The sequence below is a fragment of the Budorcas taxicolor genome, chromosome 5 (assembly GCF_023091745.1).
Source record: "Budorcas taxicolor isolate Tak-1 chromosome 5, Takin1.1, whole genome shotgun sequence".
Taxonomy (NCBI): Eukaryota; Metazoa; Chordata; class Mammalia; order Artiodactyla; family Bovidae; genus Budorcas; species Budorcas taxicolor.
This window is the reverse complement of record NC_068914.1, coordinates 87,104,455-87,132,409: the sequence shown is the minus strand read 5'-3', so window position 1 is coordinate 87,132,409 and position 27,955 is coordinate 87,104,455. Positions and strand designations below refer to the sequence as shown.

The following is a 27,955-nucleotide window of genomic DNA, read 5'->3' as shown; positions in this document are numbered from 1 at the left end:
TTAGACTTCATAGTGGCAATAAAACTGACAACTGCAACAGAGGGAGTAAAAAAAGAGAAAAGAAAATAAGAATCCAAGAAACTACAGAACAAGTCAAAACAAGAATAATAAATGTTTTTCTTGAGTCACTGTTGTCAGGATCCTTCTCTCGCTGGGAGTCACAGTCCATGTCGTCTCCCTAGGATGCCCTCCAACACTGTACTGATCTTTGGACCTACTGTTGGGCCAGCTCGGATTCTAATCTGGTCCTACTCCTGTGTATTCTTGCCTCCAGTGTCCATAGCTATCAGAACTAGTGCATGCTCTTTTGTGGGAGGGCTCAATATCCTTTTATATATTCTGTAGACACAGAGTCTGCCTAGTTGATTGTGCAGGCTTAATCTGCAGCTTGTACAGCTGGTGGCAAGGTTTTGGGTTTTCTTCCTTTGCTGCACTACCCCTGAGTTTCGATTGTGGTTTTATTTCTGCCTCTGCGTGTGGGCTGTCCACTGGGATTTGCTCCTGAGGCTGCCGTGGAGCACTTGGGCCTGCCCCAGTGAGGGCCAGGTTCAGAGGTGGTGCAGCTCCTTGGGTCACAGAGGTTCTGGCAGCACCAGGTACTCAAGGGAATGGGCCATGAAGGCAGTAGGAAATATAGTGCTCTAGAAGGGTATGGCAGCCAGTATTTGCCAACATATGCCAGTATTCTTGGCTGGAGAACCTCCCTGATAGAGATGCCTGGCAGGCCGCAGTCCACAGAGTCACAAAGAGTTGGACATGACCAAAGCGACCCCACAGCAACATTTTTTTGCCTGTGGCAGCTCTGCCCCTGTGAGGGTTGAGTGTGAAGATGGTGTAGCTGCTTGGCTCATGAGGACCCTGGAGGTACTGAAAGGTTGTTGTTGAATCACTCAAAGACACCAGGATTCTTGGCCCCCGGAGGAGAAGAATTCAATCCGGGGCCAGAGACGAGGCTTGATCACTCAGAGATTTTGTGTAATAAAGTTTTATTAAAGCATAAAGAAGATAGAGAAAGCTTCTGACATAGGCATCAGAAGGGAGCAGAAAGAGTACCCCCCTGCTAGTCTTCAGCTGGATGTTATATAGTCACTAGCAGTCTGTTAATGAAAGAAAAGAATGTCTTAAAACTCAGAATGGCACCAGGCCCCTCACCCATAAGATGCATTTTGGGATAATCTTGGCACCAAATGGTTCATCCTGGGCCATAACATGATTAACTCGAATCTTGAAGAAGGGCAGATCACCACACAAATAGTTCCATTTACATAGATTAGAGGAACAGTATCTGAGTATAACATACTGGTTTGTCAAGTAGGTTCTGAGCCAAGAGGTGGAACCAACTTGAAAACAGTTTGGGGTAAATGCATAGTACATTCAGAGAAGGCAATGGCACCCCACTCCAATACTCCTGCCTGGAAAATCCCATGGACGGAGAAGCCTGGAAGGCTGCAGTCCATGGGGTCGCTGAGGGTCGGACACGACTGAGCAACTTCACTTTCACTTTTCACCTTCATGCATTGGAGAAGGAAATGGCAACCCACTCCAGTGTTCTTGCCTGGAGAATCCCAGGGACGGGGGAGCCTGGTGGGCTGCTGTCTATGGGGTCACACAGAGTTGGACACGACTGAAGTGACTTAGCAGCAGCAGCAGCAGCATAGTACATTAGCATAGCTTAAGACAAACATTTCCATAAGAAAAGGGCATTGGTTATCTTTAGGTTTGAGAATAGTTAACTTCAGGTGAAACCAGGTGTCATTATGCCAACACAGTATTTTACTAGAAACCTCCTTTTAAATTTGTATAGAGAAGGAAAAAATATCGCTAGTATGTTTCCAGCTGCCGCTTAAGAGAGATAAAAATGTCTGACACTTGCAGGCTATTTCCTCCGTTTGGGGACCCCTGACCTTCCTGCCTGTTACCCTCTCAGTACCAAGCATGCAGGGACACAGACTGCCTCAGCCACAGGAGTTATGGCCCTATCACAGTCTTTTTTTCTGAGCCTCTGGTCACTGGCGATCAGAAGGCCTCTTTGGCTAGTCTTTCTCCATAGCTCCGCCTGTGCAGGCACTTAGAGGGCTCTCTTGCCTGGGGTCCTTCTCTGCTGTTCATCATGTCTGGCACATAGAGGGGCCCCTCTGGCTGACTTCCTACTCTGTAGATCAGTGCCTCAGGTACCTAAAGGGGCTCCCTGGGTAGGGTCCTACTCTGTAGTTCAGTGTGTCAGGTGTTTGATGGGCCAGCCTCTCTATTGTTCAGCCACCGGGTGCTGGCATGTGGGAAGAGAGAGGTTATGGTGATGGCTCCACCCCATACACGTGATTCAGCAGTATCACCTTTCTTCCATGGCTGCCCTGGCTTTCCTCCACAGGCATTTCCCACCACAATCTCTTTCCTCATGTCCCGTTGGTCTGGCTCTCTGCAGTCAATAGCATCCCTCACCCTGGGATTGCTCCACAATCCCTAAGCTCCAGCTCCCAGCCACTGCACCTTCTAGGGGACCTGCATCCCTGTCCAGGCTATGTATGATTGTGGCAAGGTCTGTCTAATTCTCATTCCATTTAGGCTGCCACAGATCAGCTGTTTTAGCCTTAAATGTTTCTCCTCTGACTCAGACAATTGCCCCAATGTAGGGATCTGACCCCTCCTTCAGTCCCCCAATCCTCTGAGGGCAGGTCCAGTTCTAGCAACACTCCTGTTTTTCCCCCTAGTCCCTTCATCCTACCGAGTTTTGCTTGGTTCTGTATATTCTTTCCCGCTGATCAGGTACTCCTGTTCGCTCTCAGCTGGCGTTCTTCCTGCATGCACTTTTGCGTCTGAACACGCATTCCTGATGTATCCGTGGAGAGAGATGTACTCCATGTCCACCTACTCCTCCGCCATCTTGTTCTCTTGTTGGAATATTTTTGATTACAGTTTTGATTTCCTTGCTTGTGATTGGTCTGCTCAGATTATGTATTTATTCCTGGTTCATTTTTGGAATGTTATACTTTTCCAAGAATTTGTCCATTTCTTCCAAGTTGTCCATTTTACTGGCATATAGTTGCTCATAGTTGTCTCTTATGATCTTTTGTATTTCTGTGTTGTCTGTTGTGATTCTTCCATTTTCATTTCTAATTTTATTGGTCTGATTCTTCTCCTTTTTTTCCTTGATGAGTCAGGCTAATGGTTTGTCTATTTTATTTCTATTCTCAAAGAAGCAGCTTTTAGTTTTGTAGATCTTTGCTATAGTCTCCTTTGTTTCTTTTTCACTTATTTCTGCACTGATTTTTATGATTTCTTTCCTTCTACTAACTTTGAGGTTTTTCTGTTCTTCCTTCTCTAGTTGCTTTAAGTGTAAAGTTAGGTTGGTCATTTAATGTTTCTCTTATTTCTTGAGGTAGGCTTGTATTGCTATAAAGCTCTCTCTTAGCATTGCTCTTACTGAATCCCATTGGTTTTGGGTTATTTTGTTTTCATTTTCACTTGTTTCTATGCATATTTTGATTTCTTCTGTGATCTGTTGGTTATTCAGAAGCATGTTGCTTAGTCTCCAAATGTATGTGTTTTTTATAGTTTTCCCCTGTAGTTGATATCTAATCTTACTGCATTGTGATTAGAAAAGATGCTTGAAATGATTTAATTTTTTTTTTTTTAATTTACTAGGGCTAGATTTAATGTTCTGTGTGCATTTGAGAAAAAGGTGCAACCCATTGTTTTTGGCTGAAATGCCCTATAGATATTAATTAGGTCTAACTGGTCCACTGTAGTAATTAAAGCTTGTGTTTCTTTGCTAATTTTCTGTTCGGTTGATCTATCCATTGGTGTGAGTGTGGTATTGAAGTCCCCCACTATTATTGTTACTGTTAATTTCCCCTTTCGTACTTGTTAGCATTTGCATTACATATTGGGCTTCCCTTGTAGCTCAGCTGGTAAAGAATCTGCCTGCAATGAGGGAGACGTGGGTTCAGTCCTTGGGTTGGGAAGATCCCCTGGAGAAGGGAAAGGCTACCCATTTCAGTGCTCTGGCCTAGAGAATTACATTGACTATATAGTCCATGGGGTCACAAAGAGTCAGGCATGACTGAGCCACTTTCATTTCACTACATATTGAGGCGCTCCTATGTTGGGTGCATATATGTTGTTAATTGTTGCATCTTCTTTGATTGTTTCCTTGATTATTATGTGGTGTCCTACTTTGGCTCTTGTCATGGTCATTTCAAAGTCTATTTTATCTGACATGAATATTGCTATTCCTGCTTTCTTTTTGTCTCTATTTACATGAAATATCCTTTCTTTGCCCCTCCCTTTCAGTTTGTATGTGTCCCTAGGTTTAAGGTGGGTCACTTGTAGAGAGCATATATAGGGGTCTTTTTTTGTATCCATTTGGTCAGAATTTGTCTTTTGGTTGGAGTATTTAACCCATTTACACTTAAGGTAATTATTGATAAGTATGAGAGTCCCTTGGACTGCAAGGAGATCCAACCAGTTCACTCTAAAGGAGATCAGTCCTGGGTGTTCTTTGGAAGGAATGATGTGAAAGCTGAAACTCCAGTACTTTGGCCATCTCATGTGAAGAGTTGACTCACTGGAAAAGACTCTGATGCTGGGAGGGATTTGGGACAGGAGGAAAAGGGGACGACAGAGGATGAGATGGCTGGATGGCATCACTGACTCGATGGACGTGAGTTTGAGTGAACTCCAGGAGTTGGTGATGGACAGGGAGGCCTGACGTGCTGCAATTCATGGGGTCTCAAAGAGTTGGACACGACTGAGCAACTGAACTGAACTGAACTGAATGAACCCATTACCATTTACTCTGTTGCTCTGGATTCATTTTTATAACCCTTTTCTGTATTTCCTGTCTAGAGAAGATCCTTTAGCATTTGTTGAAGAGCTGGTTTGGTAGTGCTGAATTCTCTCAGCTTTTGCTTGTCTGTAAAGCTTTTGATTTCTCCTTCATATCTGAATGAGATCCTTGCTAGTTATAGTAATCTTGGTTTTAGGTTTTTCTCTTTCATCACTTCATGTATGTCTTGCTATTCCCTTCTGGCTTGAAGAATTTCTATTGAAAGATCAGCTGTTATCCTTATAAGGATCCCCTTGTGTATTGTTTGTTGCTTTCCCCTTGTTGCTTTTAATAATTGCTCTTTGTGTTTAATTTTTGTTAGATAGATTAATATGTGTCTTGGGGTGTGTCACCTTGGGTTTATCCTGTTTGGGACTCTCTCGGTTTATTGGACTTGGGTGGCTATTTCCTTCCCCATTTTAGGGAAGTTTTTGATAATTATCTCCTCCAGTATTTTCTTATGCCCTTTCTTTTTGTCTTCTTTTTCTGGGACACCTATGTTTCAAATGTTGGGGAGTTTAAAATTGTCCCAGAGGTCTGTGAGATTGTTTTCATTTTTATTACTATCTTTTTCTTCTCTGCTTCCTTTATTTCCACCATTCTATCTTCCACCTCACTTATCCTCTCTTTTGCCTCAGTTATTCTACTGTTGGCTCTCTCCAGAGTGTTTTTAATCTCAGTTATTTTATTGTTCATTATCGATTGACTCTTCTTTACTTCTTCTAGGTCCTTGAATCTTCTCAATCCTTCTTTTAGGTCCATTTCTTGCATCTTCTCAATCATGGTCTCTAGTCTATTTATCTGTAACTCCATTTTATTTTCAGGACTTTGGGTCATCTTTACTATCATTATTCTGAATTATTTTTCAAGTGGACACCCTATCTCCTCCTATTTTGTTTGGTTTGGTGGGTTTGAACCATGAACTTCCAGATGTTCAAGCTGGTTTTAGAAAAGACAGAGGAACCAGAGATCAAACTGCCAACATTCGCTGGATCATGGAAAAAGCAAGAGAGTTCCAGAAAAACATCTATTTCTGCTTTATTGACTATGCCAAAACCTTTGGCTGTGTGGATCACAATAAATTGTGGAAAATTCTGAAAGAGACGGGAATACCAGGCCACCTGACCTGCCTCTTGAGAAACCTGTATGCAGGTCAGGAAGCAACAGTTAGAACTGAACATGGAACAGTAGACTGGTTCCAAATAGGAAAAGGAGTACATCAAGGCTGTATATTGTCACTCTGTTTATTTAACTTATATGCAGAGTACATCATGGCAACCCACTCCAGTACTCTTGCCTGGAAAATCCTGTGGACAGAGGAGCCTGGTAGACTGCAGTCCATGGGATCGCTAAGAGTCGGACACGACTGAGCGACTTCACATTCACTTTTCACTTCTCACTTTCCTGCATTGGAAAAGGAAATGGCAACTCACTCCAGTGTTCTTGCCTGGAGAATCCCAGGGATGGTGGAGCCTGGTGGGCTGCCGTCTATAGCATCGCACAGAGTCAGACACGACTGAAGCGACTTAGCAGCAGAGTACATCATGAGAAATGCTGGGCTGGATGAAGCACAAGCTGGAATCAAGTCTTCTGGGAGAAATATCAATAACTTCAGATATGCAGATGACACCATCCTTATGGCACAAAGTGAAGAACTAAAGAGCCTATTGATGAAAGTAAAAGAGGAGAGTGAAAGAGTAGGCTTAAAGCTCAACATTCAGAAAACTACTATCATGGCATCTGGTCCCATCACTTCATGGCAAATAGATGGGGAAACAGTGGCTGACTTTATTTTGGGGGGTTCCAAAATCACTGTAGACGGTGATTGCAGCCATGAAATTAAAAGACGCTTACTCCTTGGAAGGAAAGTTATGACCAACCTGGACAGCATATTAAAAAGCAGAGACATTACTTTGTCAACAAAGGTCTGTCTAGTCAAGGCTATGGTTTTTCCAGTAGTCATATATGTATATGAGAATTTGACTATAAAGAAATGTGAGCACCGAAGAATTGATGCTTTTGAACTGTGGTGTTGGAGAAGACTCTTGAGAGTCCCTTGGATTGCAAGGAGATCCAACCAGTCTATCTTAAAGGGAAATCAGTCCTGGGTGTTCATTGGGAGGATTGATGTTGAAGCTGAAACTCAAATATTTTGGCCACCTGATGTGAAGAGCTGACTCATTTGAAAAGACTCTGATGTTGGGAAAGATTGAAGGCAGGAGGAGAAGGGGATGACAGAGGTTGAGATGGTTAGATGGCATCACCTACTCAATGGACATGAGTTTGGGTAAACTCCAGGAGTTAGTGATGGACAGGGAGGCCTGGTGTGCTGTGGTTCATGGGGTTGCAAAGAGTTGGACACGACTGAGTGACTGAACAGAACTGAACTGAACTATCATGTTCCTTCAGCTGCTGGATATTTCTCTGCCTTTTCATTTTGATTAGATTGCTGTGTTTGGGATGTCCTTTCTACAGGCTAGAAGGTTGTGGTTCCTCTTAATTGTGGAGTCTGCCTCTTATGGTTGGGGTTGAACCAGTGGCTTCTCAAGGTTTCCTTGGGGGAACTTGTGTCTGTGTTCTTGTGGGTGGAGCTGGATGTCTTCTCCCTGGAGTGCAGTGAAGTATCCAGTAGTGACTTTCAGTTGTATATGGGTTTGGTATGGCTTTAGGCAGCCCATCTTTTAATATTCAGGGTTGTGTTCCTGTTTTACTGGAGAATCAGCATGGTGTGTCTTTCATTGGAACTTGCTGTCTCTTGGGAGGAGCTTGGTTTCAGTGTAGGTATGGAGACTTTTGGGTGGGCTCTTGTCTATTAATGCTCCCTAGAGACAGGAGTTGTCTGATGTTCTTAAGTTCTGGAGTTGAGCCTCTTGCCTCTGGGCTTTGGTCCTCCTCTTACAGTAGCCTTGAGACTTCTCCATCCATACAGCACTGAAGATAAAACCCCTAGGTTAATGGTGAAAGAACTCTGCACAAGGAACACCCAGAGAGATTCATAGAGAAGAGAAGAGGGAGGGGGAGACAGAGGTGACCAGGAAAAGAAAACGGAGTGTCAAAAGGGAAGAGAACAATCAAGTCAGTAATCAAATTCCTATGTGAAAAGGGATACTGAAGATTAGATTCTTTAACATACAAAATTGATAACCAATATCAAAAAGCAAAGATTAAAAACCTAGAATAGAGGTTAGACTCTCAAAAATACAATATAAAAATACAAGACAAAATTGGTCACAAAGATTAATAAAAATATATGGAATTTTTTTTTAAAAAATAAGGTTATTTTTTAAGAAAGGTAATCAGTTCTATTCAGTCGTTCAGTTGTGTCTGACTCTTTGTGACCTCATGGACTGCAGCATGCTAGGCTTTCTTGTCTGTCACCAACTCCTGGAGCTTACTCAAATTTAGGTCCATGAAGTCAGTGATGCCCTCCAACCATCTCATCCTCTGTTTTCCTCTTCTGCTCCCGCTTTCAATATTTCCCAGCATCAGGGTCTTTTCCAATGAGTCAGTTCTTTGCATCAGGTGGCCAAAGAATTGGAATTTCAGCTTGAGCATCAGTCCTTCTAATGAATATTCAGGACTGATTTCCTATAGGATAGACTGGTTGGATCTCCTTGCAATAGTAGGTTATAAACATGAAAGTTAAAGGCGTAATAAAGCATTAAAATTTAAAAAAATTAAAAAGTGATAATAGTAAAAATATACCTAGGAATTTCTCTGGAGCTGTTGTGGGAAGTATGGGGTCAGTTCAGTGGCAGATAGTCCCTTGTTCTGGCTTGTACTTGTTCTAAAGTTCTATAGTTGCCCCTTAAATGCATAATTCCAGCATTAACTGCAGGGTTTTAATCTGTTGCACCTGTCACTTCCAGGGTGGTTCACTCTTCTTTGTTTATTTTGGATTCCTCTGTTTGCAAGTATCTTCAGTGTCTAATTTCTGCCCTGACAAGAGAAGGCACATGTGGCCACTTATTTAGGCTCACTTGTTCAGTTGTGCTGTGAAGATGGACTCTGCAAACAAATACTGCTGGCATGTGTGGGGAGTGGTCACACTGGATGGACTACAGTGGGTTTGCCACAGCCCAAGGCGGTGTGTACTTCCCAGGTCCACCCTGCTAAGGCTCCAGGGTGCTCTGCAAGGGTACCATCCCAAGTGAGCCCTGAGTTTTGTGCATTTCCCAGGTTTAAGCCATTCAGGTTCTTAGGTGCTCCACAAGGGCACAGATCCAGATGGGCTGGGCAATTTTCGCCCTTCCCAGGTCCAAGCTGCTCAGGCAACTGGGTGCTTGATGAGCACACTGTCCCAGGTGGGCTGTGAAGTCTTATGCACCTTCCCATTCTTGGCTCCTCAGTTTCCCAGGTGTGTCATGAGGGCACAGCCCCAGATGTGGTGTGTATCTCCTCTGAGGAGCTGCTAAGGCTGTGATATTCCTGGCAGATGTGAACCTTCCAGGATCCCAGGAAGATGTGCTTAGCAACTGGCAGCCTGCTCACAGTTTGGTGGAAAATGCAGTCTCTGGGGCTGAGACTGGAGCAGCCTCTTGCCTTCTGGCTCTGGCTACTGCACTTCTGCCTCTCTGCCTCTAGGGAGAGACGACCCTAAATGGTAGCTGGCTCACTCTCCTTTGGCATTTGCTAGGGCACAAGTCTTTGTTCTGTGAGCATGACAGGGGTCACCATGTGGTGTTAGAGCCTTTTGCCAGAAAGGTACTTTTTCTTTTTTTGTCTCTCTGGTGACCCTATGGTTTGGGTTGTTATCTCACATTAGCCCCACCAGATTGTCCTCAGGGCATTCAAGCCTGGTCCTTACCCTAAAGACCAATGATGCAGCCCACGCCTCTCTGCCCAGCCCTCACTCACTGCTGGTGGATGCAAGTGTCTGAGCTGCTTCTCCACTGGTAGTAGCAGTTAGGCACATACTGTGTGGTTTTTTATTTTATTTTTCCAGTTATGTAGCCCTCTGAGATTCCAAATCTCCCCACTGACATGCCTGTGAGAGGGTTTCCTATTGCATGGAAACTTCTCCTTCATGACTCCCTCCCCAGGATAAACCCTCTATCCCTAAATCCTTTGTTTCTATTTTCATCTTTTATATTTTGTCCTACCTCCTTTTGAGGCAACTGCGCTGTCTTTCTGGGTGCCTGGTGTCCTCGGACAGTGTTCAGAAGTTGTTTTATGGAAGTTGCTCTGCATTCAAATGATCTTTTGATGAATTTGTAGGGGAGAAAGTATCTCCCTGTCCTATTCCTTCACCATTATGGGATCGCCCTTCATCAGGGTCTTTTCTAATCAATCAGCTCTATGCATCAAGTGACCAAAGTATTGGAGCTTCAGCTTCAGTATCAGTCCTTCCAATGACATTCAGGATTGATTACCTTTAGGATTGACTGGTTTGATTTCTTGCAGTCCAAGAGACTCTCTAGAGTTTTCTCCAACACCACAGATCAAAAGCATCTATTCTTTGGTACTCAGCCTTCTTTATTGTCCAACTCTCACATCCATACATGACTACTGGGAAAACCATAGATTTGATTATATGGACCTTTGTTGGTAAAGTAATGTCTCTGCTTTTTAATACACTGTCCAGGTTGGTCATAGTTTTTCTTTCAAGGAGCAAACATGTTTTAATTTCATGACTGCAGTCACCATCTACAGTGATTTTGGAGCATAAGAAAACAGTCACTGTTTCCACTATTTGCCCAACTATTTGCTGTGAAGTGATGGGACTGGATGCCATGATCTTCATTTTTGACTGTTGAGTTTTAAGCCAGTTTTTTCACTCTCCTCTTTCACCTTCATCAAGAGGCTCTTTATTTCCTCTTCGCTTTCTGCCATAAGGGTGGTGTCATCTGCATATCTGAGGTGATTGCCATTTCTCCCAGCAATCTTGATTCAAGTGTGTGCTTCATCCAGCCCAACATTTCACATGATGTACTCTGCATATAAGTCAAATAAGCAGGGTGACAATATAGAGCCTTGACGTACTCCTTTCCCAATTTGGAATTCGTCCATTTTTCCATGTCTGGTTCTAACTGTTGCTTCTTGAACTGCATACAGGTTTCTCAGGAGTCAGGTGAAGTGGTCTGGTATTCCCATCTCTTTAAGAATTTTCCACAGTTTGCTGTGATCCACACAGTCAAAGGTTTTTGTGTAGTCAATGAAGAAGATGTAGATGTATTTCTTGAATTCTCTTGCTTTTTCTATGGTCCAATGGATGTTGGCAATTTGATCTCTGGTTCCTCTGCCTTTTCTATATCCAGCATGAACATCAGGAACATCTTGAATATTGTTATTTCATGTACTGTAGAAGTCTAGCTTGGAGAATTTTGAGCACTACTTTGCTAGCATGTGAAATGAATGCAATTGTGCAATAGTTTTAACATTCTTTGGCATTGCTTTTCTTTGGGATTGGAATGAAAATTGACCTTTCCAGTCCTGTAGCCATTGCTGAGTTTTCCATATTTGCTGGCATACTGACTGCAGCACTTTTACAGCATCATCTTTTAGGATTTGAAATAGCTCAGCTGGAATTCCATCACCTCCAGTAGCTTTGTTTGTAGTGATGCTAAGGCCCAATTGACTTTGCACTCCAAGATGTCTGGCTCTAGGTTAGTGATCACACCATAGTGGTTATCCAGATCATTAAGATATTTTTGTGTAATTCTTCAGCTATTCCTGCCATATTTTCTTAATATCTTCTGCTTCTGTTAGGTTCATACTGTTTCTATATTTTATTTTTCCCCATCTTTTCATGAAATGGTTCCTTGGTATCTCTAATTTTCTTGAAGAGATGTCTAGTCTTTCTCATTCTATTTTTACAGTTTTAGATAAATCACCTAACCCTTTCAGTCCTGGTTTCTTCATTTATGCAACAAAGAGACAAGTCTAGGTATTTTCTTATCTTACATTTGTTACTAATATCACATACATTTCTGATTATTAATCTCAACCATGCAAAGGATAAAACTTGTAACTGAGCTTGTTTCTTAACCCTGTGCCCCCTCAAGATTTGGGCACACTAATATTTAGACAAAGAAGCACACATCTTTCATTTTTTTTCTGATCAATTCAAAAAGAAACAACTGATGTTTTACAAGAGGGAAAGAATATTGATTTTATTTATTTTTATTTTTTAACTGAAGAATGAAGGCAAATAATAATAAAATTTCAGGGTTATAATCTATGCTGGCATAAACATTTAGGACCAGTAAAGGAAATCATCAGATTCTATGTCATTTATACATAAAATTTAGAGAGCAGACAGTCATCCTTTCAAAGATTTTAATTTATACTCCAAAATGAACAATTAAAGATTGCATAATTATATAACATTGCTATTGTTAGATATGTGAATATATGTATATTCTTCTCTTCTGTAAAATAATTTCATGCTTATAAAAGTCACCCTTAGTCAACTTGGGACAAAGAGAACAACACATAGTAGAAATAAACCAAGTAATAAATAGGATATATGTAAGGAAAATATTATAAAGCAGGTACACTGTTGACACAAAAGAAAAAATAAACATACTTTTTTATTACTTAAAGGAAATTCACAATCATTTTCAGGAATTCTTTAAGAATTTAAGGCCATTTGTTCTAGAGAAATGCTTTAATTTAGACACAACTGTCATTCTCGTCACAAAACTGTAATCCTCTTAAAAACTGTACATGCAAAAGCTCTTTACAATTTTAAATTGTGTACTATCAGATTAGAACATAGGAGCAGGTTTTTTTTTCCACAAATGTGTTGAGTATTAAGTCACGCAGTTGTATATATTTAATTGGGAATTTCACAAAAAACTCGCCTGTACATGCTTTATGGCAACTTGGAAAGGAATACAAATCAAAAGAGCCCAGTATCTCTTTGAATTAAAATAATATCTAAGCAAGGTATAATGGAAAAAAGTGTTTAAAACATCTGCTGCACAGTTAAATATTCTGAATTTTAGTCTTTCTACACAGTATTGCAATATAAAGACATTACTTTTTACACAAAGTATTTTCTGTGCATTTACAGTATACAATGTTTGACTTTTTATTATTTCTACTTATCATTACAAAACATAAACAAACTGCAGTTTAAATTTAGAACTCAAACTTGATGAAAAAGTGCATGTTCTTTCAGGATAGACATCTGCTAAGTGTAAATTCCCATACTTAACAAATAGCATAGAGAAACTGTTTACTAAACAGATGTAGCTTCATAAGACAACTCACTGGGAAATGTGAACTTATTTTTACTTTCCCTTCTTTGCAATTGCATTTGATCAGACAGTCATTCAAAGATATTGCTCTTGTGGCTATAGCTATTGCAATTTAGAAGACAAAGGATTCAATATTCAAAATCTGTATTCTTAAGAATAGTTATAAAAGTATTTTAATTTAAAAAATAGTAACATGTAAACATTGATACAGAGAGACTGCTTTCCTATACACATAGCAGTCTAAGACAATATCTGAGTTAAAAACATAGGTTGTGCTTTTTCCCAACAATTCACTGGAAATTAGCTGTTTCTGTCCAAAAACTTTAAGATTCATACAAGACATCATATTTTGCATCAAGCATATAAACAATTTTTCTGTTGCTCATGCAACAACCATATTTACAGTTTTGGTTTAGGAAGATAATAAATTTTGGATAAAAAATAGCATACTAACCAATTCTGCTGAAACCAAACTGAGATGAATATATTATTCCCTGGTTCATTATAGAGCACCAGGAGAAAAGCATGGACTCAGCAGTTCTAACCAAAGTGTAGTTACATTAGCATTTTGGAACAGAGTTATATTTGAGTCTGTAACACATGTGTTGATGGGGTGTATGGAGGAGGTGCAGGTGATGGCTTGATTCCTCTGGCCCTCATGTAGGAGAGAAACTGCTCAGGGATCTCCGCTAGGACATCTTTAGCTAATCTAGCCATGCTCAGAATGTGGTTTCCACTTCTGTCAATATAATCTCTGAATGGCACAAACTAAAACAGAGTTGAAAGTATATTATTTAACAGAGCTTACCATGCTATTTGAATAAATAAAAAAATAGACACAAAATCAACATATATAAACTTTTGGTTGTAGGAGAATCAGAGAAGCTGGAGTAATGGCAAGAGGCATAATAATTACTATGATTTTAAAGAGATTTGATTCATTATAAATAGCTCTAACAGTGACCACACCTTTCTTATAATTTTTCTAAAATGAGATGTAATTGTTATTTATGTTTTTTCCCCACAATAACTCTTGTCTCCTGGTCCTGATACACCCATCATGTTGCTACATGCATTATACAGTTCTGAGTTCTACACCTAACCTGACTCCAATTGAAAAGAGCACTATTCTCCTCAGGTTCAGTTTCTTCTCAAATGAAGTTAATGCATGCTTAACTCAGCTTTCGGTGTAGAAATATTACTCAATTCAGGGTTAAAAAATAGTGCAAATTGCTAAAGATTCCTGAACACATGTTAAGTATTTTAAATTATATTAGCAGACCATCAAATCACATGGAAATGAATGAAAAATTTATACAGTTCACATTAGTATGAACCTGAAATATGCTTGATTTTTATATTATTTGAAAAGGCAAACAATAAACAATTGGAAAACTTCAGCATAGATTCTGGTATACTGCTTATTGATGTATACCAAATATCAAAATTATTTTTACAGTACAAAAAAATGATTGCTCTCTCTTTATATAAACAATCATGTGAGAATTCGTATCAGTGAATACTCTGACAATAGATTGCTTGATTCTGTTCTCTATTATAAAGGTTACTTAAAAAAATACTGTGCTGTTTGAGAGCAGTAATTCAGTTTTGCCTTAGAGACATGATGATTCTTGAAAGCAACTTGAGAACTGGTAATGTTGTGATAGTTTGGGCATGCAGTAATTTTAGGTTTTGGAGAAAAGGCACAGTGAAGACATTTCAGGAGGTTGAACAACTTTTAAATATAATGTTTTGAAGTTTAAATTAAATCATTTTTTTTTCCCAGAGAATCAGGGAGTGAGCACACTCTCATCTCATACATAACTACTTTAAGTTCATTTTGAGAAATTTACTTTTGACTTAAACAGTTACTCAAGATGTGCTTTCAGAAAACAACTGTTATTAGGGAGCAGACTTTAAATCAGTCAGATACTTGTGATAGATAAAGCAAGTTAAAATGTTAAATTGAATAGCAAATGTAATACCATTTATATAGTGAAAACAATGTCTTTTAAGGAAGATCAGAAAACTACTCCTTTCTTTTTAATATAAGGCATAATACAGACAGAAGCATACTTATGTGATCATAATTTTACCCTGTTATGAACCAAGAGGAAAACAGCACAACTTTTAGAAATGTGATAGAAGGTGACAAATGTTTCTCTTATATTAAAGGTAGCTAAGTAAGGATAAGAAAGACACTGAAATATAATCTTCAGTTGAGAAAAGAAAGAGGCATATATGAATGTTTAAAGTCATTATCTAATTTGGACAGGATGACATTTTTAACAAAAAAGCAAAGAGGTGCAAACAAAGTTAGGTTTATTTTCTCTCTGATACTATAAGGTGAATACAGTGAAGGACTGATGAGAAAAAATATCTAAATTCTGCTATTGTTTATTTCATTCTTATTTTAAAAGGCATATTATTTAAAAAATAAACATTTAGTAATGGTTTGGTTGCCTGTGTGCATGTAAGTCACTTCAGTTGTGTCTGACTTTTTGCAACCTTATGGATTGTAGCCCACCAGGCTTCTCTGCCCATGGGATTTTCCAGGCAAGAATACTGGAGTGGATTTCTATGACCTCCTCTAGGACATCTTTTTGACTTAGGGATCTAACCTGTGTCTCTTATGTTTCCTGCGCTGGCAGGCAGGTTCTTTACCACTAGCAACACCTGGGAAGCATATATCTATATCTATTTTATGGGAGATCAGTTTTTTAACAATCTATAGCTAATACCTATATTTCAGGGAAATGGCAACACTCTGGAAAATAGTTTATTCTTCTCTAGGGCAGAGGGAGAACTTACTTGCTTGTGTCTTTCCTTTATCTCAACTTTGCTCTTATATTTACTTTTATTTTGGTTTTGACTTTTTTCCTAGACCATGTGTGAAGTCGCTTAGTCTTTTCTTACTCTTTGCGACCCCATGGACTGTAGCCTATCATGTTCCTCCATCCATGGGATTTTCCAGACAAGAATACTGGAGTGGGTTGCCATTTCCTTCTCCAGGAGATCTTCCCGACCCAGGGATTGAAGCCGGGTCTCCCGCATTGTAGGCAGACGCTTTACCATCTAAGCCACCAGGGAAGCTCTTCCTAGACCATGGAAGCTAAATTTAGTAATCTTTTTATTCCCTCAATTCACAAACTCTGGAATTAGACTCCCCAAGTGCAGAGGCTGGTCCTGCTGCTTATTAGCTGCGTGATCTTGGGCGAGTGATTTTCTAATGTCATTCAGTTTCCTCTTCTATAAAATGAAGATAATAATAATAATAATAATACCTTCTTCATCTGGTTGTTATATTAAAAAAATCAACAAATAAGTGCTTAAAACAGTTTTAAGCTCATAATATGTATGTGTGATAGCCATTATTATTACTATTCATTAATTTATACATTTATATATGCAATATAAATATTGCGCTATTTTCTTTCTAGTCTTTTGTTTACACTCATATCAAACTTTATAAGAAATATTTTTTTATCAAGTTTTTCTCTCTTTCAAATTTAGGTACTAGAGTACCATAATCTAAAAAATGTAATTACTGATCTATTTGTTATTAAAACATCCTGTTTTTTCCACTTTTTCAGCAAATGCGGTAAGATGCGTTACATTTTTATTGAAGTAAATATAAGTTTATTTTTAAAAATGTTATGACACTCTGGAATGTCAAAACTAAGATTCAAAATCATTGTTTGCACAATACATACAGTTCTACTTATCCTTAAAACATGTTTATAAATAATGGGTAAGAAAGAAATCTTAGTTTTCAACAAAGCAGGGAGGTATATATCTCATTTAATTTGTGTTTACTAAATGTGGGCACAGATTCTGATATGTCCCTTGAGTATGGACCTTGCCCCTGAGTTAAGAGTCCCTGTGATATTATCAACAGGAGTATACCTCATCCCATATGTGTGTTGGGAGTGGAGAAAAAGATGGCTGAGAATGTTCTACTCACTAACCTAAATTATTTCATCCTTTCCAAAGGAACATTCAACTCTTCAGTAAGTCAAGAAGCACTTCCCTAAGTTAGACATGAAAATGACACGTGACTCTGTTTCCTTTACCTCCTATCAACGTTGAACCTCACACTACTCATGACAAAATCATACTCTCTTTCTTCTTGGACTATTGTTCATACACTTCTACAGTAACAATTTTCCACTCAGCTTATCAGACCCTTCTGTTTATTGTCCCTTTTAATCACTTATTTCTGATCACTATACCTAGGGACCTCCTGTTCAAAATAACACCTACACATTTATGAATGTATGTTGGTCACTGACTAGCACCATAAATTAACTTGGACCCTTAAACTGTTTAGGTTAGAGGAACAAATCAATTTTTGCTCTGAACTAAGTTATCACATTCGTATGAAGAACACCAACAAATGCATCCTAGTCAGTGGAAATACACCATGTCCTTGACACTCTGCATCCTTAGCTTATACTTGCATCCAGAATAAGGACAATGTTCTACAGAGTTGCTCCGCCAGCTAACTTTGCCTATTTGTGAAAAAAGTTTGAATCAGTTGGGGCAAATGAGCTTTTAGTTGCAGTTCTGTTCAATTTATTTGTTCCTGTTTTGCAGAGCTCCATTAGAGCATTTCATGTCTAAGCTTTCAAAGTTATTATTTACCTTTTAATGGAAGATGTGATTTAAATATATTTTTTAAGGGAATGATAGGCTGGATAGCAGCTGAATGAAGCCAGGATAAATGATACTGCATTATATTCAATGGCCAATTCATAGCATAAGCAAGTAAACAAATACATGGAAAACCTTTACATATATTGCTTTAGAAAATAACTCACTTAAGTTTTAGAATAACAATAGAATCTCATCCTGCATGCTGTTTATGTTATAGCCATATGAGAGTGAATCTTGAGACAATGAATATAATCACACATAAGACTGACTACAATGTCATATGTCAAGGTACAGCTGCTAGGAAACAATGATATAAAAATGCCTTCCCACTGGACTATGCTAATATACTGTCAATAATAACTGATACTGATATTAATTTTTTGAGCAACTGGCAGTTGGGAGGCTTTCTGCTGAGTGATTTAGTACAATATCTATTTAGTTCTTATAAGCATATTATGAACTTACAAAGAAGAAAATAAAAACTTTAAGTTTAATTAACTTACCCCAAGATCAGATAGTTGTATGTATCAGAGATATTAATTAAATTCAAATTGATCTCTTATACATTAACTACTACAGTGATATGCAAAGGGGAATAGATCTTTCTAATCTTAATTATAATTTGGCCTTTTAGGAGAGTGGATGCATTATAACAGAAAAGATTTTGGAATCAGAACTCTGCCGACTTTTTGGATCTATAGACTTGTGACCTAAATAATTTTTCACAAGTTGGTTAACATTCCATCTTGGGCTTCAGTGTCCTTATTTATAAACAGTTAAACGCAAAGTGGCCAGTATTTTGAGGAAGATATAAAGTAATATGTTAATAAAGTGAAAGAATGGGGAAATTTATTCAAGTGTTAAGAGGGAGAGCTTTGTAAAAGGCTGTGTACACTGGGAAATTTCAAAATGCCGGGTTTTAATCAGCCCAATGAGGGGGAAGAGTATTCCAGGTAAAATGACAAGAGAAAATAATAGCAGAACTACAGAAATGGGTGATGCAAAGACAATTAATTGTCCTATTGGCCTGGGAAAAGTGGGCATATGTGTTTGCTTGTGTTTGTGTATAGCTAAAAAGGAAGATTAGAGTCAAGCCATGTATTATCTTAAACGCTATGTTTAGGTTTTAGAATAAAAGATATATAAAATACTTGTTAAATATTTTATAATAAGAAATTTCAAGATTACAATGTGACTCTACTTCTTACTGGGCTTTCCAGGTAGCTCAGATGGTAACAAATTTGCCTACAATGCAGGAGAACTGTGTTTGATTTCTGGGTTGGGAAGATCCGCTGACAAAAGATAGTCCAGTATCCCTGCATGGAGAATTCCATGGACAGAGGAGCCTGGGGGGCTGGAGTCAATGGCATCGCAAATAGTTGGACACAACTGAGCGACTATCACTTTCATTTCACTACTTCTTACTAGCTATGTGAGCATGGACAAGAAAGATAAAACTTCATTTTTTTTTTTAATAAAATATGGTAACCAAAGTACTTGTCTCATAAGGTCAAGGTGAAGTAATGTTATAGCTCTTAGCCTGCCTAGCATATGAAGGACTTAATAAATGATTAAATATTATTATTATATAAAGAAGATGGATGCCACTTAAGATTTGACATAAAGGAAAGGGTCAATTTTCGTTCTGATTGCAAAGAAGGGCAATGCAAAAAAATGTTCCAACTACCACACAACTGCATTCATTTCACATAGTGGGAAGGTAATGTTCAAAATCCTTCAAACTAGGCTTCAAACAGTATGTGAACCGAGAATTTCCAGATGTACAAGCTGGATTTAAAAAAGACAGAGGAACCAGAGATTGAAAACATCTGTTGGATCATAGAAAAAGTAAGGGAATTCCAGAAAAAACATCTACTCCTGCTTCATTGACTATGCTAAAGCCTCTGACTGTGTGGATCACAAAAAACTGTGGAAAATTTTTAAATTTGGAAATACTAGACCACCTTATCTGCCTCCTGAAAAACCTGTATGCAGGTCAAGAAGCCACAGTTAGACCTGGATATGGAACAATGGACTGGTTCCAAATCGGGAAAAGAAAACATCAAGGTTGTATAATGTCATCCGGCTTATTTAACTTATATGCAGAGTACATCATACAGATTTCCAGGTTGGATAAATCACAAGCTGGAATCAAGGTTGCTGGGAGAAATATCAATAACCTCAGAAATGCAGATGACACCACCCTTATGGCAGAAAGTGAAGAGGAATGAAAAGAGCCTCTTGATGAAGATGAAAGAGAGTAAAAAACCTGGCTTAAAACTCAACATTCAGAAAACTACGACCATGGCATCTGGTCCCATCACTTCATGGCAAATAGATGGGGAATAAGTGGAGACAGTGACTGATTTTATTTTCTTGGGCTCCAAAATCAGTGTGGATGGTGACTATAACCATGAAATTTAAAGACGCTTGGTTCTTGGAAGAAAAGTTATGACAAACCAAGACTGCATATTAAAAAAACAAAGACATGCTTTGCCAACAAAGTTCTGTATAGTCAAAGCTATGGTTTTTCCAGTAGTCACGTATGGATGTGAGAGTTGGACCATAAAGATGGCTGAGTGCCGAAGAACTGATGCTTTCAAACTGTTGTGCTAGAGAAGACTCTTGAGAGTCCCTTGGATAGCAAGGAGATCAAACCAGTCAATCCTAAAGGAAATCCACCCTGAATATTCATTGGAAGGACTTATGCTGAAGCTCCAATGCATTGGCCACCTGAATCGAAGAGCCAACCATTGGCAAAGACCCTGATGCTGGGAAAGATAGGAGGCAGAAGAAGAAGGTGATGACAGAGGATGAGATGTTGGATGGCATCATCCACTTAATGGACATGAGTTTGAGCAGTCTCTGGGAGATAGTAAAGAACAGGGAAGCCTGGTGTACTGCAGTCCATGGGGTCACAAAAAGTCTGACATTACTGACTGAAAAGCACCAGCAATGGAGAAGTTGGGTGCCACTTAATATTTGACATAATAAAAATCCCATCTACCACTCCCACCTTTCTGTGGAACTCAGCTACCTTCTGCCATTTACCGTTAGGCTTTTGTTTGTCCACTTAAGAAATTTGGGATATCTTTTGGAGTGTGTTAACTTGATTAGCAATGTGTAAGAAATTGAAAGTAGCAAAAAGTTAAGACAGCCTAAATAGATCTTATTTTCTGACATTATTTTAACCAGCAGTATTTACAGCACTGATTATGATGACTTAGATATTTTCTGATGGTAGGAAGATTGACAATATTCTTGGTGTGTCTTTGCAACCTCAATATTATAAATATTCAAGAATATTTCTATTCTTAAAAATAACTCATTTAAAAATGTTTTAGTGAATGGAAGAACCAGGAAACCTGTAATTGTGCAATGTTATGAGATTTTAATTAAGGTGAGAGAAAAATGCTAATTCTTCTTGAATACAATGTGATATGTAAATGATTACCCTGCAAACTATTTTTAAAAGATAATCAGCATTTAGGAACTTTTCCATAAGATTAGAAAAGGATTCATCAAATATCTTTAAATAAATGTAGACATGTAAGTCAAGATGCCATTGTCATTCAGGAGGCTACTAATTCTCTGGGAAGATCCTGTTCAGTATCTGTAACATCTCATGACTTTTTCAGTTCAGCTTTATATGGTAGAATAGCTTGAGTCAATTCCTTGAGTCTTTAGCCTTCAAAATCTTTGGTGCCTTCAAAATCAGGTGCCTTCGAAATCTTTGGTGACCTCAGTGTCACTTTACGATGATATATTAGTCTCAAGATTCTGACTTTTAATGAGAATATATATATATATTTAAAGTCCTTAAAAATGTGTTGTGTTGCTGTTGTAATGCATTTTGCATTATATATATATATATATATATATATATATATATATATATATATGGAGATGGAGTCTGGAGATAATGAAAGAAAGGCTCAAGGGAAATTTATTGACTTGTTCAAGATCAGAATGATAACATAATAATTTTGTAGACCTGAGTCCTATCTCAATATTCTGTCCAATGTAGCAAATCCAAAAGACAAAAGACTTTCATGATCAAGGGAACTTTTGTTTTATAAATAAAATAACTAAAAAACTTGGTTGTCACTAATGTAATATATTAGTCATCTTAAAGGAAATCTTAATGTTATGAGCAATCTTAACCACCCTCTAATGTGTGTGTGTGCTCAGCTGTGTCTGGCTCTTTGCAACCCCATGGACTGTAGCCTGTGGGCTCCTCTGTCCATGGAGTTTTCAGGCAAGAATACTGGAGTGGGTTGCCATTTCCTCCTCCAGGGGATTGCCCCTACCCGGGGATCGAACCTACATCGCTTGTGTCTCCTGTGTGGCATGCAGATGTTTTACCACTGGCACCACCTGGGAAGCAGCTACTTTCTAAGGGAGAGAGTAATGTCAATTTCCTTTAAGCATCATTGAGATGATACCACGAAAGATGAAGTTGCCTCTTTTAACTTTGTAGAAATGCATCAAAACAGAAACATAACACATTTTAAGGGGCTTCAAATTTATACTTCCTTGCAGTAATTTGATTTTAAGGAAATTGTGAACCAAATATTATGGAGAGACTTTTAGGAGAAAAGTGCAATTACCTGGATCTATAATTATGCTAACCAGGTTAAGGTGAATAAAGTGTCTAATTATAAAAACAAAACATTGTGGGATTCTTAGATGACCACATCACCATGTTCCCTTTGTCAGATGCTTTTAACCAAATTATTCATGTGTGTGTGCTTTGTAAACATTAGGTTAAAAGTTTGAGTGAGTGAGTGAAGTCGCTCAGTCGTGTCCGACTCTTTGCGACCCCATGGACTAGTAGCCTACCAGGCTCCTCCTTCCATGGGATTCTCCAGGCAAGAGTACAGGAGTGGGTTGCCATTTCCTTCTCCAGGGGATCTTCCCGACCCAGGGATCGAACCAAAGAATTTAAACCAAATTCTGTTAGATTTCAAACAGATTCTCTTAATGACTATATTATGGGTGAATATATAAGTTATTATTTAGGAGATAATATTGAATTCTATTATTTGCACTTTCAAAACTTTTAAATCATGTGCTCAAATTGTAACAGGGACTTCCATTTCCTATTTAAAAGGTGTATTTCATAGTCGTTTTTGTTTCTGACATTCTAAAAGATATAAACACTTTAAAGTATGCAGAAGTTTAATTGATTTAACTCTGTTGCTTCAATCATAGACTTACTGTATTGATTAAAATTTGGTTGAACTGATTCTTTTCTCTCTATTCCCTCCCAGAATAGTAGACTTCAGTTAAGTATTTTTCTTGATTCCAACAGAATTATGAATCATGTGTATATATTTATATATAGAAACATATAATCTACTATTATGCTATATTTTATTATATTATTATACAAATTATTATGTTATTATATATTGCTATATTAACACATACCCTTTATATAATTTTTGTATTTATATATAATTCTAAGATGTATTTTTATACTTTTCTAGCAATAATCTATGAGAAAAATAAAAAATTTTACATTTTGATTTGTTTCTACTAAGTTTAGTTGAATATGTATCAGCTATTTTAAAATATTTTTAATTTTTATTGAGTACTAAAAAATAAATAAATAAACACCATTAAAAGTCTGTTGTGTTTCTGAATTTTAATTTTACTAAAGACCTCAATGATATTTTCTGGTAATAACAAAGTAAGAAAATATACTTATTAACAATTCTGTTTTATATGTGGTGAACATGAAGTACAAGGAAAAGTAATTGGGTGCTTATTTTAGGCCCTGTTACTTAACATGCATCTCATAATCATCTGCCTAAATTAAACAGAACCTGAGGTTTGATTTCAATTTAAGCTGTTCATTTACAAATTAGAACTGACATGGAGTCTTCACAATGAACAAAATAAATAATTTTCATCAAATTTCTTACCTGCACAATGTCTCTTTCAGCGTATTTTCCTCTGGAGGAAACTCTTACATCATCTCCATCCAATTCAACCATTGCTTGAAAATAAAATAGTATAATTTATCCAAAGCATTTTAGCCATTATACTCTAACAATGTAGGCAATAAGGAAATCAAGGTGTATAAAATAACAAAATGTCCTAGGTAAAGGCAGAAAGCTTTCTGATCCTTTCATCTCCACAGTGATTTCTTCCCCAAAACTTAACTGAATGTCAATTTTACAAATGAAGAAGGCAAGTGAAGACCTCATGTGATGCTTTGAAAAGTGAGGAGAGCCTATACAGTGTAAAAGTCTTTAGGTACATCTCCCATCCTAAAAATTCTCAACTCTGGGTTACATGCTTACATGATGGATTCATCAAATGAGGCTAACTCATTCAGTTTTAATGTTTTTTTTTCTAACTTAAGAAACTTGGTACTAATCATTATGGAATTTCCAATAACAATTTGAACTTTATTCTCTTTGAAATTACAACAAACTATGCAATCATATTGTCTGTAATCTTTTAGTGAATAGATTTTAAAACAAAAAGTCATCTTTTAGTGACTGGATAAATCATCTCTCTCTGAGGTATGATTTTTTTCATTGGTTAAAAATAATTTTGACATTACATAGGTCAACTGCTTTTTAGGAATGCTGTGATATAACAGAATTGCTGGTATACAGTAGTGTTATGCTGCAATTGAGAACATTTTCCAGAGTTTAATGTTTTTCGGTGAGAATTCTGTAAATAAGTAATTACATAAGGAATGCTAATTTGTACTTAAAGTATAATTCTGTTACTAGTAACTCATTTTGTATACACATGATATTCACCAGACTCCAGAGAGCCATTTTGCTTTTGCAAGCCAACTGTTTGCTTTTTGCCCTCTAAAAAACACTAGAATACAGTCCTCACCTTTTCACTGTTTTCTTCAGTGCTTGGATAATGCATTTCAGTTAAAGATATTTTACTGTTTTTCCTATTTTTATTTTGATTGAGATATAACTGCAAAATAACATTATATTATTTTTAGCAGTAAAATGTAATGATTCACTATTTGTGTATACTGTGAAATGATCACCATAATGAGTCTAACTGACCATACATGATTATAAATTCTTCTTCTTTTGATAAAAACTTTAAGGTCTATTCTCTTGGCAGCCTTCATATATGCAACATGGTATTAATTATACTCACCACACTGTACATTACTTCCCCATGACTTATTTATTTTATAATTAGAAGTTTGTGCCTTTTGACTTCCTTCACCCATTTCACCCACCTCCAGCCCTGGAAGGCCTCTGGCAACCATCAAACTGTTCTTTATATCGTTATGCCTTTTTTTTTTTTAACAACATGTCTTTTAAGTTTTACTTTTCTACATATTTTCAGGAATAAATATCTGGGGTGAAACATTGCCAGTACACATAATTTGATAGTGAACCATCATCCAGTAATCTGTTTAGATATATAATATATGTCAATATTTAGTAAATTGTATAAATTTCCATTAACAAGGCAATTAAATTATTCAAAATACAAAAGAAGTATTTTTCTCTCCTATTTATTAGGGATCTAAATAGGAAAATTCAATATACTCAAATATTTTCAATAATTAATTTCTTTTTTCTTCTAGGTTTGTTTTCAAAATTTTCATATTACTTTGAGACATAAATGAACACTGATGGTGATATGTCAGCAATCAGAGAATTTTCTCCTATATTATCTAATTTGCTAATAACTCATAATGATTACCCTATACTCACTCAAAAATAGACAACAAAAATTAGATGATGTTCTGGGCCTCACCTTCCACCGTCCTCTACAATCTCCATTGGTCTTTGTGAGTGTTTCATTTCAGTTAAAGAAAATGGCAGTTACTCAGGCAACAACGTATTAGAATGAGATGCTATAAAAATATCACCCACTTTTCAGTATGTCCTTTGGGTTAAAAGGCTGCAGGTAGCAGAATTGGAAACTACACATTTGAGAGCAAGAAGAAAAGAAATGGCATGTAAGTGGTGGAAGGGAAATGTTCATCCTTCAATTTTTCAGATCATCTGGTCCTCAAGGAGCCTGAAATCATAAGCCCCAGTTACCCAGCTGATCCCCTCTCTGGAAAAAAGATGTATAAGAAACAGACCTGTATTTCTTTCTAGCCTTGGGAGACAAAATAACGTTAGAACCCCTTATATTTTCCCCCCTCTCCTAAACTTGGATCAAGGCAATTACATGGATACTACATTGACTTGTTGCATTTTAAGGACAAAGAAATTCTGCTTTGAAAAATTATACAGAAAGTTTTAAATTATTCTCACTGAAATTCAGAAATAAGACATTTAAATACTCATTAATCTAATAGTTAATTTATACTTCCTCTACTTTCAAAGAATAGATGGCAATATGTTTTATTTCTTGCCTATGTAAACCTCTTGGTTGAAATACATGTAGATGTTGGATTTATGTAGCTAACTGAGAAAATATGCAAGTTTTACTTCAGTCTTTTCCTACTAATTTATATGCATACTATATAAACTTACTTATGGTAGATTTGGAAGTGCCTAGAAAAAGGCTCCTCTGATAAGATAATACCAACTTGAATGTAACTCAGAAATTTTCTTCCATCAGGGTGAAAACAAAGATCAGGTGTTTCAGGACCCTAATTCCCTGTTTATAGGCTTGCCAGAGGAAAAGTTCACTTTAATTCCCAAAGCAGAATTCTATGGGAAGGCAAATTCCTTATGTCTATAATCTTCAATCACTCTTCTTCATGAGAAGAGTGATTCATAGGATAACTAAGATTGGGAGATGGAACTGACCTTGAATCTCTTTTTGGAGTACTCTGTCCTCAGGCTGAAGGCAATTTCTCCCTGTGGTATGATAAATAGGCAAGCCTCTGCTCCTGTCCAGAGGAGGCCTTGACATAAAGGTGAGGTCATTTAATTTGGGGGCAGAAAAGAAACAAGAAGTCTGAGTTTGTGCACAGAGTAACTCAGATTCTCTAATTCTGAACTACTATTAGTAAAACTTACATTTTGATTTCTATTTGAGTGACTCTTGCATATTTTTTTTAGTTAGTTCAAGAAATCAGAGGGGGAAATAATGAATTTTCATACCTCAAAACTCTGATAAATAATTCATTGGGAACAAAAGAATTGAAGAAAATAAATAAGTGTGGCTATTGTATGAGGATAGTACCTAAATAGCTGTGCCTGCTGCTTTGAATGGAAATATATGACCAGAAATATTCACCAGGAAATATCAGTTGCTCTGTATTCATACATTATGTGTGGGAGGTTGAGGAACAAGTGATTGAGGTCTTACACCTAACAATGGTCTTCCACAGGACTCCTGGAGAGCTGGGATGTACCCAGTGAAAAGTGCATACTTGAGAGGCAAAAGCAAATTAGTAACTGAAAAGGCAATCATGAATTACTTTAACCTAGCAACTGGTAAAGTTTGTGAATTGTAGCCTGTCACTGCTCAGTGCAGATGATCAAGTACACAAAGTATTAACAAGAAGGATGTGTCTTAGTTTTCCCGACTCCAGAGAGGTAGCTCAGATTCATGCTTGATGGACAATGAAAACAGATGTAAATATTCAGAGACAGAGAAAATATTAGCAGGAGCAACAGCAGGCAGGGCTAAACTGACTTTGCTTTAGAAACTGGAAGATTATAATGATGCAAAGTGTGACCAGCCAAGTATGGAATCAAAGGAAAGAACCTCCAAGATCAGCAATATAACTGCTGTGTTGTTTTTCCTGAGACTGACAGACCTGTACTGTCCGTACTGGGGAAGCCCTGGTGGTTAGGCAAGAATCATCTTAGTGATGATCATATTATGATTAGCCACCTATGTGCCTAAATTAACCTGTCACATACCAAAAGTTGCTTCAAATATTTTAAAATTATTCTAATTTCTAAAGTTCCAAGCTAAATACTCTCATTATCAATGTAAAAACACATGAATCAGGTGAATATTATGTGGTTATACAGTTGCTACCTAGCATAGAGTTCTCTTAAAGGAATCCATCAGATGACAAGAAATGGACTAACTTTAGAGTTTACCCAGATTACTAGTTACATGAACACCCATCACTAATTGGCATTTGAAGATGGCTTTAGCCAACAGAAACAGAAAACTGCCCAATAAGTGAATTTAGCATGATTATATAGTCTTATTAAGTTTCAGATAGTCATATCCATTTTCATTTTACTTTGGTCTTTCATATGACAGAACATAAATATTTATAAAGATAATGTCTACCAACAAGCCAAGGTCTGAAAATCCATTATTATGCTTCTCAACATAGTGGTTT

At 37.5% G+C, this 27,955-nt stretch overlaps 1 protein-coding gene across 1 annotated transcript in view; it reads right to left on the bottom strand.

Moving 5' to 3' along the window:
* Positions 1–13,608: 13,608 nt before the first annotated feature.
* The window catches only part of CPNE8 (copine 8), a 269,508-nt gene continuing 255,161 nt past the window's right edge, over positions 13,609–27,955 (bottom strand). Inside the window, exons 19-20 of the mRNA XM_052640034.1 lie at positions 23,616–23,689; positions 13,609–13,797 (exon numbers count right to left, since the gene is read on the bottom strand). Coding sequence (XP_052495994.1) covers positions 13,609–13,797; positions 23,616–23,689 — 263 coding nt within the window. The remainder of the gene's footprint in view (positions 13,798–23,615; positions 23,690–27,955) is intronic.